We start from the raw sequence: 13,133 nt of genomic DNA, 5'->3' as shown, positions 1-13,133 counted from the left end.
GGAGAGTCAAAAGCTTTGTAACACTGTCATGAGCAAAAGTTTAATTTGTATTTCAATTTTCCCTTACAGGTAGTACTGGATAATTTTTTTTATGATTTAAATATTTTTGTAAACATTTCTAAAAATCCAAATCATACAGTTTTATAAAGTGTAAAAAGTTTAGCAGCTAGAAAAAAGTGATCTTTGTTTTATGCACAATGAAATGTATTGCGTATGTAGAGATTTTAGGTCTAGTAACTGTAATGCACATTGTAGGATAAAGCCCTCCATCTGTGATCACTTTGGTCAGGATGAAACAGCCCTAATTTGTCTGTTAGAAAAACCTGATGTGTGTGAAAGTCAAAGCACCTGAACTGTAGTGCATGCTACAGAGAGGGAAGGTTTTAGTAGTTAGGAAAGGTCATGGGTCTGAAATTGTCCTGTAGTTGAAGCAATTCATAGTTATTTGGATTGTTTTAGAGGCTAAGAAGTTGTACAGTTGTAAATGACATATTGATGAAGTCTGGGAATTATTATTTTTGTTCCTTGAAGTGCAAATCCTAGTCAAATATATTAAAACATAAGCTAGTGAAGAAAAAGAGGATTTGACTGCAAATGCAAAGTCAAATAGCATTGCCTGTGGTAGCCAGACAGTTGTCAATTAATTCAGATAAGGTGGCTTCCTTGGAAGTCGTCAGAACTTTGCCATGTTCAAGTGGATTAAATGGAAGGTTCTAGTGAGCTAAGAATGTAGGTCATTATTTTAAAAGTAGTTTGGGATTCATTTTTACTTCAAAAGCACTATGGGAATTTTCGGTAGTATAGAGAAATTGAATCTAGTGAATGACAAGAGGAACGTGAGATCTAGGTGGTGCTGTTTATGCTTGAGTCAGGTGACTTTCTATGGGTCCACCTTTAGCCTCATTCATGGAGTTAAGTGTAGCATGACCATGACACAACAGCATTTTAAAGATTAAATAAAACATAAAGTAAGAGTTTACTAAATATGAAGAGCAGTATTTCAACTTAGTAAATGGACTTGGTTCTCCATCCAATAATATTATATTCTAGGATAGTCTGATAGAAAAATCTGGTAAAATGTTTTCTGACACATGACAGACAGTTCTCTCACTCATCAGCAACTCTTCCCAAAGCACCAAAAGCAAATAAGGATCACGTCTTAGCTGGTGAGTCTGGGGTATTACAATGTTCAGGAAAAGAGGCTGCTTTCCTTGTAAATAGTCTGTGGAGTCTCACATTCGGATGATAGAATTGTCAGATGGACTGTGCATGGGAGAGGTCCTTTGGGTTTAGTGTCCATCTACAGCTTGTATAGAGTTTGGCTCAGTGAAACTATGAATGGGGAATTAAAGTGACTTTCTGTTAAAATCCGTAGACTGTGTGAGATTGCTGCTGAATGCAGAAGCCCAAGTCAATGCTGCTGATAAAAATGGCTTCACACCCTTGTGTGCTGCAGCTTCTCAGGGACATTTCAAGTAAGTAATTCTTTGTTTTCTTATGAGGAGAGGCTCTTTATAATTTGCACACATATTTTGTTCTGGCTTAATGTGTAAACTAGTGCTTAAAATCTAGTGTCAAATTTACTAAATATTTTTGAGGACTTAAACACATTAGGATCCTAAAATTGCTCTTAGTAATTGGTAAAGAGCTGTGTATGATGGAAGTGGAGAAATATGCAGCATCCAAACCTCACGTGAGTGAACTTGATTCTGAAGATCATCTTGTGATAATACAGCAACATATATGTGGCAATTTAATGGACTGTTAGACTTCGTTCTTCACCATTTTCCACCCCAACACAAAGAAACGTTTTTACTTATGATGACATTAAAAGTACAACATAGGACTGTATTATTTGTAACAATCTTAACTAGTAGCAATTTATTTAGTATTAAATCTCAGTTATTTACCTAGTTTTCTCATAAAAAGAAGCAGAAACTTTACATACTGCAAGTAATGAGAGCACAAAACCAGAAGAGCCTATCATTTAAAATATACATAACTTTACAGTGATTCCTTCAGTAGCTTATTAAGGCAGTTGAACGTAGTAATAATTTTTTTAAATTGTGTCACATTTTACTAAAAGAGAATGTAGCTAAGTGGTTTTCTGGGCCTGTGCTGAAACAGCAGGTTGCAGGGATTGCAAGCTGTTTTCAACTTTTTACATCACTATCCTGATAGAAATGTGCTTTGACAAAGTTCAGAATTCTTAAAATATGGGTTGTAAGGTTCATGCTAATGTTATTTAAAAAGGTGAAGGGATTAAGCAAAACAAACAAACAAACAAACAACCCAAAAACCTTATAGACAGGTAACAGTGTGGTCATTACCAGAGAGAAATGGAACTGGGGGAAGGTAAGCCCAGGGTAAAGGGAGGATAAATGGTGATGGAAAGAAACATAACTTGAGGTGGTAAACACACAATACAATATACAGATGATGTATTAGAGAATTACACCCATTAAACCTATATAATTTTATTAACCAGTGTAACCCCAATAAATTCAATTAAAATTATAAATGGAAAAATTTCAAAATTCACAATTCATCCTTAAAGTATACATTATTTATTTTTTCCTGCAGATCATCACTCTGAGTAATTATTGAACACTATAGATTTTGCTCCTACTTTTTGCACGTCTTGAGTCCTCCAAGAGGATTTCTTCTGGGTTGTACTTTTACCTGTACTTTCACTGGGCAATCTGTAGGACCACTCACTTGGATAGTATAATAGTCGTGGGAATAGAGGCATGGGTCACTTTATAAAAAAGAAGAGTGCTGGGGTTGATAAATTAAAATATGAATGTTATACATACATGTATTAATATGTAACTTATTTTTCTCATATATATACATACATATATATCTATACACACACATACACACAAATCAAATGTCAAGGGAAACCATGAGAAAACATGCACCCAAAATAAAAAGAAAAGAAAAGAAAAAGAAGATGATGTGAATTGCTTCTTAATTTAACTATGATTTAGTCCTCTTTTCTAAGTTTATTTTCATCTAATTTTATAAACTCAAGCTTCAGTGTTTCACTAGTTAGTAAGTGATACTGAGTCTTGCATTCACGTAATTTCTTACCGTCTTGAATCTCAGGACAATGAGTTTCTGTTTAGCTGTGTCTTTTCCCTGGTAAACCAGCAGCCCTTTATGGGACAGCACAGCCTCTGCTGTCTTTCCCCCCCAGGGCAACCTTTTTCTCTCTCCTTGCTGCTTTTTATAGGAGAGACACATGGTACCCTGCTGTTCGCGCTATTTATAGTTATTTTCTCAAGTGAAAAATCTCAGAATGACTCAGCAGCCTGACTTTTTTCAAGGTTCAAACTATTTTGAACCACTAACAATATATATGTCAAGCACAGTTAAGTCATTCATTCCAACAAGTTAAATATATTCCAAGGATTCCACTTTTACAAGTTGGTTACAGAGAAGTGTCATAAACCAAGTTTCAGCACTTAATCAAGGTTACTGTTTTAAATTTTCATGGGAGTCATTAAGTTTGTGATTAAAACACATCTTCTAGCCTTGTTAAAAAAAACAGTTCCCATATAATAAGACCCACAATAATTTTTTATATATTTATATATTTCATGTATATGAAGGTGCAAAATTATTTTATAATTATTATCAATATTTAATATTTTGGTTAGGTGGCACTTCAGAAATCAAACCTAGTTTCTCTGTTATTAATCATAATCTTGTGTTTAGGTGTGTAGAATTCTTAATTGCATATGATGCTGACATTAATCATGCTGCTGATGGAGGACAGACACCTCTATACTTGGCCTGTAAAAATGGAAATAAAGAATGTATTAAGCTCTTGTTGGAAGCTGGAAGTGACCGAAGTGTAAAAACTAGAGTGAGTACCAGTTTTAGGGGTTTAGTTGTATAATTTATAATGTGTCTACAAATTGTACAGCCAGAAAAATAAAATATGTTAAAAAACTAGAGGTTACTTTGCTTTGTTTTGCTTTCAGGATATTGGATAAGGACAACATCTGTTCTCTGAGGCTCTACTAACTAAAAGCCTTGTCTACAAGCCTAACCAGACCTTTTACCTCTGAACCACAGTTTATTCAAAATGAATGCTTGTGTCCTAACTTTTTTCATTCATTCAACAAGTATTTCCTGAGTACCAGCTGTCCTAGGGACTAAAGAGAGAGAAGCCACCAAAATAGCCCTCGCCCTCATTGATCTTATATTCCACTATTGGGGAGAGGGCAACAGTAAACAAATAAGTCACTAGATAGTAGTTGGATGTTTAGGAGATAGGAATACCTGGGGCAGGGGTTACTTTACAAGAACTGGTCAGAAAAGTCTTCAGTGAAAGTGTGACAATTGAGCCAAGACCTAAAGGAAGTGAGGGCATGGGCCATGAAGAGATGAGTGCCGTGTGCCAGGCTTGAGCAACAAACAGTAAGGCCTCAGATGGGAGAGAGGTGGCACCCTCGGTGCACCTCAGGGAGATGTGGGTCATGATGAGGACTTGAGGTCAGATTGGATGGTTTTGAACAGAACATGGATATAAACTAACTCTTCTTTATAAGAATCACTCTGGCTGCAGGGGCAAGAATAAATTGTAAGTGGAGAGGCGGAGAAAAGGTGAAAGGAGGCCTATCAGGAATCTGTTGTTTTAATTGAGGGAAGAAGTAATGGTTTGGATCAAGATTGAAGGGTAGAGTGAGGAATGGTCCAATTCTGGATGTATTTTCAAGGTGCATTATATATTTTATAGAGTACTATAGAAGTATAAACTTTGGTGGCCATGGCAATGATGGTAATGGAAAGAAAAAATGTGTAATGGCTGAGAAGTCAGGGTCTGAAATTAGACCTTGTGGCTTGAACCTTGTCTCTACAATTTAGTGTGACCTTGGGCAAGTTACCTTACTTCTCTTTTTCTTGGTTAATCTCTCTACAAAATGAGGCTAATAGTGGTCACCATTATTAGGAGTATTGAAATGAGCCTGCCTATATAAGGTGGTTGGTATACTGCCTGGGAATTGTAAGCATCCAGCAAATGTTAGCTGTCATCATCATCAGCATCACTACCATCATCATCATCATCATCATCATCATTATCATCAATAGTAGTACTGATGTACTACTCTTGTAATGTGTAAACAAAAGGGAGTTTTGTGATGACCTTTGCCCTGCACTGGAAGAGGGTTATTTGTGTTGACTATTTCTCCTAGAATGATTTTTGTTATTGCTAAGATTGTACAGCACCTCACAGAATTCAGGGTCACTGTCTAATTTGCCTCAGAACTTGAAACACTATGTGGAAATGCACTGTAAAACCTAACACAGCGATGTAACTGTTCACTTAACCCTACACAGTTCTGATTCTGCCTGTATAAGCTGCACAGGTGAAGAGAGATTTAGAGGTTGACAAAGTCCTTGGATAGTACTTCTGGTTCAGCCACATGGGAATGCATTTGAAATAAAACTTCCCAATTAACCCTCCAAAATTTGTCTTTATCAAGCTATCACGGTGTACTTGAAGATCGAGAAATCAGCCCTGTGTACACTGACAAGCATTTCTCTGACAGAGGCCCATCTAAGGCCTGGAGGAGTTAAGGAGCTTCCATCATGATCACTGGGCTCAGGCATTATTTTATTTTTGTTATCTCAGCTTCCCATAATGTTATATAGTAATTACCACCCTCCAACATATTCCTGATGAAAGACAAATATAGACATTTTAATTTCCAAAGGTTATCTGTACCTTAGATTGCTTCTGTTAATAGAGAATTGACTATACTGGGCATCCATTTCACAGGAAACATCCTTAAAACTTTTAGGATAAAAAGGTGCATTATCTATTTTATGGGTCACTGTTTCATCTGGGCTTTCTTAAGCAATTTCCCAAAAGAACCAAAAACTAAGGGTATAATCAGGGAAGTAAGTTAGGTATAAACATTTTCCATCAAATTCTATTAAAGCTATTTAAAAAAAAATCTTTCTATTTAATTTTTGAAAATCTGAGAGAATAGTCTAGTATTATATTTATTCATGCTATTTTATATAATTTATCTGAGAAATCTGTGATGTTATGGAGATTTCAGTATGAAATTGTGAAAATCTACCTTAATGTGAAAACTGAATGAATTTTACATTATCAAACTGAATGAAAAATAAATAGTGCCACATAAAACTTTGTCCCATCCCTGTAAGTTGGAGAACACAGAAATTCATGCTCTCAAGCAAGTTGTTGAAAGTACAGAGGTAAACAGTATAATTGATAGAGGATTTTAAGGAAATAATTATCCTTTGTTACTTTTAATAAGAAATCAATGGAGAATGGAAGATGGAAAGTTTTTCAGGAAAGGCTACATGACCTTTAGAATGTAAATTAGGGATGGTTAAGAGCACTTATACTCCAGTAGCTGCATAAGGCTGATACCCAAGTAAAGGTGTCCACAGCCCAACAAAGAACAAGCCATGAAATGCTTTACCTGGCTAGAGCCTGCCAGAGCCCATCCAAGCATTGTATGGTATTCCAGTTACGACCCATGGTCTTAGCCAAGTACTTCACTGATAGGCAGTATAGAACCAGACCCCCCCCCCCCCGCCGCAAAAAAAAACCCAACAACAAAAAAAACCACTTTATCAAGGGGCAGCATTAGCAAATGATCAGATGGCTCAGTCTTAATGTAGATTGTTACTATTTATTGTCTAGTTTTCTCCCTGTCTTTTACCCTATATTTTTTAAAGTCACTAAAAATGCTGAAGGTCACTAAAAATGTCTAGTATAGCTATATGAAACACTATTACTTAACCAAAAAAGGAGGTTCAGCTGTCTGTAGTCACAGAAGCCAAACTGGTGAAGCAGATGCTGGTGTAAGAGGAAAGAGGTTTTATTCAGGTGCTGTACAATCTATGAAATTGACAGAATCCTGTCTCAAAGCTCATCTCTGCAAAACCAAGACAAAAGTACATTTCAAAGTACAGTCCTTTGAAGCCAGCCAGTGGCTGCTAAGTGGCCATCCAGGTAGCTTAGGTTGTTCCAGCTGCTGTCCATTTCAGACTCCCTCTTGGAACCTGCATGTGGAACCCATGTGGCCATGGGCCATGCATCTGCTAGGGCTGCAAGGTTGCGTGCTCTTGGGAAAGAGCATATGAACATACCAGTGAAAGCCTCACCAGGTGGGCAAAAGAGTGAGAGAGGCTCCCTCCCAGAGGCCATGGGCCCTGTGGCTGCTAAGGAAAGAACAGGCAGTGCACTGTGCCAGTGCAGGTCATGAGCCAGTGAGCCACGAGCCAGAGAGAACAAGCATACTTTTTTTGTTCCCATGGGATATCAGCTTGTGCGTGAGATAGGCCAGGTGCTTTCTCAAAATGACCCATCAACTTCCCAAACTTTTAGCACTTTGGGTGGGTCCACCTCCCAACCAATCCCTTCTTTCCCCAGGCTAGACTGATAGACTTCTTTGGTTCATCACCTCCCCCTGCACCATTTTGACTTCTGTGCTGCATGTGTCTGCCTTCTCTTGGTCCCACCCCTAATCTGGTACTGGAGTGGGGGCCTTTTTCCTATCCAATTATCTTGCTAGCTTTTTCGCACTCGGTCTGAGAACCTCCCCCTGCTGCCATCTTGCACAATGGGGGAGATTCCCTGGGCTTTGGACAGACTGTCTACTGATAAGAACACCACATGAACAAACATGCTAAAAGGAAAATAAAATAAACCCAAAACAAAAATCACCGAAATAAAACTCAGTTCTTTTATGAAAGTCTTAAAAATCTTATGAAGATAAGTACCTAAGTAGAAGGCAGACTCATCTCTATATGAGAAAATGTAACACTCCAAGGGGACAAGGATTTTCCCTAGAAGAGTGCTCATCAAACTTTAGTGCATTCAAGTCACCTGGATTGCTCACCACACCTGAAGATTTTCTGATTCTGTAGCTTTTGAGTGATGCTCAAGAATTTGCATTTCTAACAAGTTTGCAGGTGATACTGATGCTGGTGGTCTCAGGACCATGCCTGAGAACCATTGCTCTAGAGAAGAGTTGAGTCTACTCTAGAAACCAGCTAAGTGGATGATTGAGGCTTCAAAGTAACATATCCTAGAAAATGGGCCCCATCATTTTAGTTGGAACATTTCTAAACTTGATGTATCAGTGACCCACTACCATTACAGAACACTCAATAGAGACCAGTAGGCACACAATGAAATAATTTGACTCTTTTTCCTGTATGCCTACATTTTCCTTATTATCTAGAATCTTCTAGAATCATTAACAAAATTTTAAGATCACTAGAATTAGGACTCTGCCCTATAAATAAAACTGGTTTATAATAGCATTTATTTAGTACATTATTAATAACACTGTAGCTAGATACACATTTTTAAAACTCTATGCTAAAGTTTACTCTCTTTTGTAGTACTAAATTCAGATTTTGGTTCTCCACATATAATGCTTAGTTACTGACCTGGGCAGCACCTACTCACTCCAAATGGTTAAATTTTAAATGGAAATTCTTACAAAGTAGCAAACATGAGTCATAGCAATGGCAATACACTAATTGACAGAGTTTAGAGAACTTAACTCATCAGTGATATTCAGGATTGGAATGCCTGCTTTTCCCAGCTCAATGGTCCATGCTTGGGAACATTTAGAAGTGAACTTTAAGTAACACTGTTCTCAATATTAATATTGTAATCAACCGTTTCCTCTGGTCATTTTATTTTCAGGATGGCTGGACACCAGTTCATGCAGCTGTGGACACTGGTAATGTGGACAGCCTCAAGCTTCTTCTGTACCACGGAGCACCAACTCGTGGAAATTCCTTGCATGAGGAAGAAATCAGGTCGGATGTTTTTGACTTGCATCAGGGAGAAGAGAGTCCTGAAGGCACAGCCAAACCTGTTGTTCCTGCAGACCTCATTAACCATGCCAACAGAGAAGGCTGGACTGCTGCCCATATTGCTGCTTCAAAGGGTTTTAAGGTGTGCCTGGGGCAGCTGACCGCATTATGCGGTAGTGATTTGTTGAGTGGCAAAGTTGTCTGCTGTTGACTGAGTGGATGTCAGTTAAATAATAGGAGACTGAATGATACCATTGCAGTAGATGATTAGCTAGCTATCTATATGAACTGATTTTTTTTTCTGTCCAGCAAATATTTATGGTCGAGTATATGAGACTTTTCATAAAAAAAAGTTTGGAGTTTGTTAACAAGAAATGTGGGAGTAATTTTAGACATATCTCATCTAAAATTAGGGGGGGGAAGCTCATGTCGGTTTAGTCCACTGGGTTGTTTGATTCAGTACCAAGCCCATCGTACTAGTTAGAGGGAGGGCCTGGACTCAAATACATGCCTTCTAACATGAACAGCCTCATGACGCCTACCTGTGCTGTCCTGCTAATAGAGGGAGCTCTGGATTTTACTTATCAGTTAAAGTTTAAAAAGATTTTGAATATTAAAGAAGTGATATAGTGGGACATCCATTTAAACTTCTTTTTCTATTTATGCCATTTTGGAAATAATATGCTCTAGAATAATAAGCTATTAGAAAGCTTCTGAGCGCATGGCACTGTGTGTGCTATCATTTGCAGGGATCAGTTTTGCCATTAGGTAACTCTTTAGTCAGTGGCAAGGGTGTGGGGTATAAGACAGCTGTAGGATAAGAGAAGTACAAAAAAACTAAAACAAGATAACAGAATGTCAACTACAGTGGACATTGTATTAAAAAGAAGAGTACAGTTGGAACAGTAGAAAAATGCACATTTTTATTTTTGGTGAAAAAAAGAGAATGCCCATATTTCAGAGAGCAGATTTGCAGGAGCGTTGGGCTCAGAAATGACTCATTCTATAGGAGCTTAATAGCATTTGGAGCCTTGCAGAGTGGGCTAGAATTGCCATTGTCATTGGGGAAAAAAGAGTAGTTCAGATGGAGGAAGTAATAGGAACAGAGAATGGGAAGGGCCGGTGGGTAATAGCTCCAACTGGGCTAATGAGAAGAAGTAAGACTGGACTGGGAATTTCATAGGATGGTATGGGCCTTCCGTGACATATTGAGGAGTTTGGGCTTTATTTACTAGTCAGAGTAAAGCCATTGAAAGGTTTTGCACAGGGGAGCAAAATAATCATCTCTCTAGTTTAAATTGATTAATTTGGCAAAAACATTTAGAAGATTTTGGATTATGAAAAAGTGGGTGTCAAGGAAGAGAGATTAGCTTAAAGATCATGGGAGTAGTAGAAATAATAAGAGATATTTCAGACTAGAAATGTCCAAGGGTTGAAGGCAGACTAGATATGGGAAATGAGGAAGCTGAATAGAAGGATAACAGTGATGTTCCCAGAAAGAGGAGCGATATCGTGTGATCAAGAAGATAGAATGTGGGTGTAGACATGCTGAATTTGTGTGCTGTGATATGTCTATCCAATTGGAGACATCTGGGAATACCTAAAAGTATGCATTTGGAGCTCTTGGTTGGGTAACTTCCTGTTAATTGTGATCTAGAAAAGAAGCTGGTACCTTTGGACTTTGGTTGTGGGGTTTTTTTTTTGTTTTTTTTTTTAAGTGAGAAAAAGGTGTGATTCAGTTTAATGGTAAGGTATTCTTCAATAGCAGTTTTTTCATTTTATTCTTTAAAAAAATACAAAATCTAGTGAACTTATTATATATATATACAATATGTATTGATTTGCATGGAACTTAACAGCATTTGACATAACATTTTTAGGAGACAAAGAAGAGAAATGTGGAAAGTTTAAATTTGAAAATAGACCGTTAATCCAAGACAATGAATCTTATTTACTGGTGGGGTGAGGCATGTAAGGGGTAGTTTACAACTTGTCTTAACCCCCTAAAGAAAATCTCTGAGTATAATGCAGTACACTTGTTACTGGTAGGAGTGGGGGTACATGTATTCAACCTGAAGACAAAAAGAAATGAAAGAGCAAAACAAAGCCTGAGCATGACCGATCTAGAATATTCAGCTACTGAACCTTATGCTCGGCAGAGAGAGGAGCCTGCTCCCTGGCATGAGTCACCCTACAGTGTAGGGTGCTTGTGTTGTAGCTCAGCTTTTTAATTATGACTCCTTATTAGTCCTGGTGCTTTTGATACACCTTTGATTACCTTCATGGGTTCCAGGCACTTGGCAATTGTGGGTGCTCTGTCCTTGTTGAGTAAAAGGAACTGTGACCTCTTTCTCACATGGGATGTTTCTCTCCCTGTATTCTCTTACTTTAAGAAGCATAAGATGAATTTTCAATAAGAAAAGAAAGATTTTAAAAAGTGAGCTTGACTGACAATATTCAAACACATCTAAGTAAAATAATAGATTAAAATAATAGATTTTTTAGCCCTGAAGTGGATACTTAATCTTCAAGTCCAACTTCTTCATTTTATAATTATGATTATAAGGACATTTAAACCTTAAAGGATTAATAGATAGAAGTCGGGAATGAAGCCCATATTGCTGTATTTAACTACTCTTCACACTATAGCATGCTGCCTTCCTTCCTAGTCAAAGGTACTGGAAAATATTTTTGCGCCGTTTGCCTAATACAAAGTTTACATTCTGGCTGAGATAGTTCTCCAGAGAGGTAATCCATTTACAACTAAGTTGTGAAGAACAGTTTTCTGAAAAAATAAACAGTTCTGAAGTAATCATGTGAGTAAAAAGACTCTGCACTGACCACAAGTAGACTTAAAAAATGAATTTTTTTTCTCTGCAGTAGTGTATATGTGTCCAGTCTACGTAAAGTAGTAGTACTGTCACCCAAGGTGACCTCAGTTTTCACATGTTTTTCAATAAAGAACTGTGGGATTTCAGAGTCAAAGAGATATACTTCACCCAGTCTAACACCCTCGTCTTACAGATGAAAAAATTGTCTTGGAAATTAATATAACTAATTCCCCAAGGTCGATTCATAGGAGATCAGATTCCCAAATCAGTATTTTTTCTATTTTTGTCCTTGGTCTTCTTCCCAACAGTTAAGCAATTTATGCAAATCATTATTTTGTGTTTGGTATTAGGTGTACCTCTCTCTAAAACTAGCCTGTGACTCCGGAGCTAAACGAATCACTGAGGATAAACCTTTGTTTTCATCAGTTAGTGTGAATAGTTAGAAGAGTATCTTAGCAAAACTTTGTTCTGTCATGAGAAGTTTGACATGTCAAGTTCCTGCAGCAGAAACATATTAGGGAGATGGTGTGTATTTGAGCATCTTTGCTGTTGAAGCTCTCATACAAAGAAATTCTTTATATTTGGGACTGTGCGACTTTTTGACTGCAGGAGGAGATTAGAGTTCTAGTTGATATATTGCCAAAGCCGTTGGCTTCTTACCATTTAACCGTTTATGCTCTTACGCGGTCTCTCTGGGTTGACTGTTTAATGCAAACTCCTCCCCCAACACTGCTCCCTTCCTTGCTCCCCCTCCTACTTTGATGACCAGGCTTTCTTTTTGTTTTTCCAGATTTTTTCTTCTATTTAATCATAAGCAGTTTCCAAGCTCCATTTGCAGCTGGCTAGTCCTACTTTTTAAGAACTTACCCAGTGTTGTAGCTTCAGCTGTGGCTTCTACAATAACTAGTCCCAGACCCAAATCTTCACATCTGGCTTTTTAACTGTCTTCCAGACATTTACTTCCAGCATCCCAGAAGTCATCTCTAGGCAGGTCCACTGTCCTCTCATTAGATGGTGGCCCTCTTGTCGCCATCTTCAGGCCATTCTTGCATTGTGTGAGGATTGTGATCTGCCTGATGCATCCTTGGCTTTTAGCCCGGCAAGTGTTGGGCATTTCTTTTCACACTGTACCATCTTCCCCCAACTGGTTGGTCTGGATGAAGTGTGTATCTGAGGTGCACAGGCCCACTTGGCGCCCTGAGATTTAGATTCCCTCCTCATAGGTTATGGCTGAAAGGAGAAAAAGGTAATCAAGAGTCACACAGAGCCGGACAACTGGCTGAGAGGAGAAAGACAAGGATACCTGTGAAGTTGAACCATGTCTTTGGGACTGGAGATTATTCATGATAAATAGAAATATTTTTCTCTGGAATCTCTTCTTGTGCTTTTGATTTTCCATGATTATTTATTTTTCTCTTAATTTTTATAAAATTACTTTGAATGACCAGACTGACTTAGCTCTGTGTAAACAAAGGG

The 13,133-nt window shown here is 37.8% G+C and overlaps 1 protein-coding gene and 1 long non-coding RNA gene across 8 annotated transcripts in view; one reads left to right on the top strand and one right to left on the bottom strand.

Annotated features, from left to right (window-relative positions):
* LOC123479257 (uncharacterized) overlaps positions 1-3,228 on the bottom strand; it is a 44,711-nt gene extending 41,483 nt beyond the window's left edge. For all 3 annotated transcript variants that reach the window (XR_006654813.2, XR_006654812.2, XR_011651320.1), the window contains exon 1: positions 3,097-3,228. This is a non-coding gene — a long non-coding RNA (uncharacterized lncRNA). The remainder of the gene's footprint in view (positions 1-3,096) is intronic.
* CTTNBP2 (cortactin binding protein 2) overlaps positions 1-13,133 on the top strand; it is a 167,944-nt gene that overhangs the window by 89,516 nt on the left and 65,295 nt on the right. For all 5 annotated transcript variants that reach the window (XM_053926409.2, XM_053926408.2, XM_053926407.2 and 2 more), the window contains 3 exons: positions 1,376-1,475; positions 3,724-3,874; positions 8,714-8,968. In XM_053926409.2, the coding sequence (XP_053782384.1) occupies positions 1,376-1,475; positions 3,724-3,874; positions 8,714-8,968 (506 nt within the window). The remainder of the gene's footprint in view (positions 1-1,375; positions 1,476-3,723; positions 3,875-8,713; positions 8,969-13,133) is intronic.

Source organism: Desmodus rotundus, chromosome 6 (assembly GCF_022682495.2).
Source record: "Desmodus rotundus isolate HL8 chromosome 6, HLdesRot8A.1, whole genome shotgun sequence".
NCBI classification, from domain to species: Eukaryota; Metazoa; Chordata; class Mammalia; order Chiroptera; family Phyllostomidae; genus Desmodus; species Desmodus rotundus.
The sequence above is the reverse complement of the archived record's forward strand: the minus strand, read 5'-3'. Positions and strand labels throughout refer to the sequence as shown.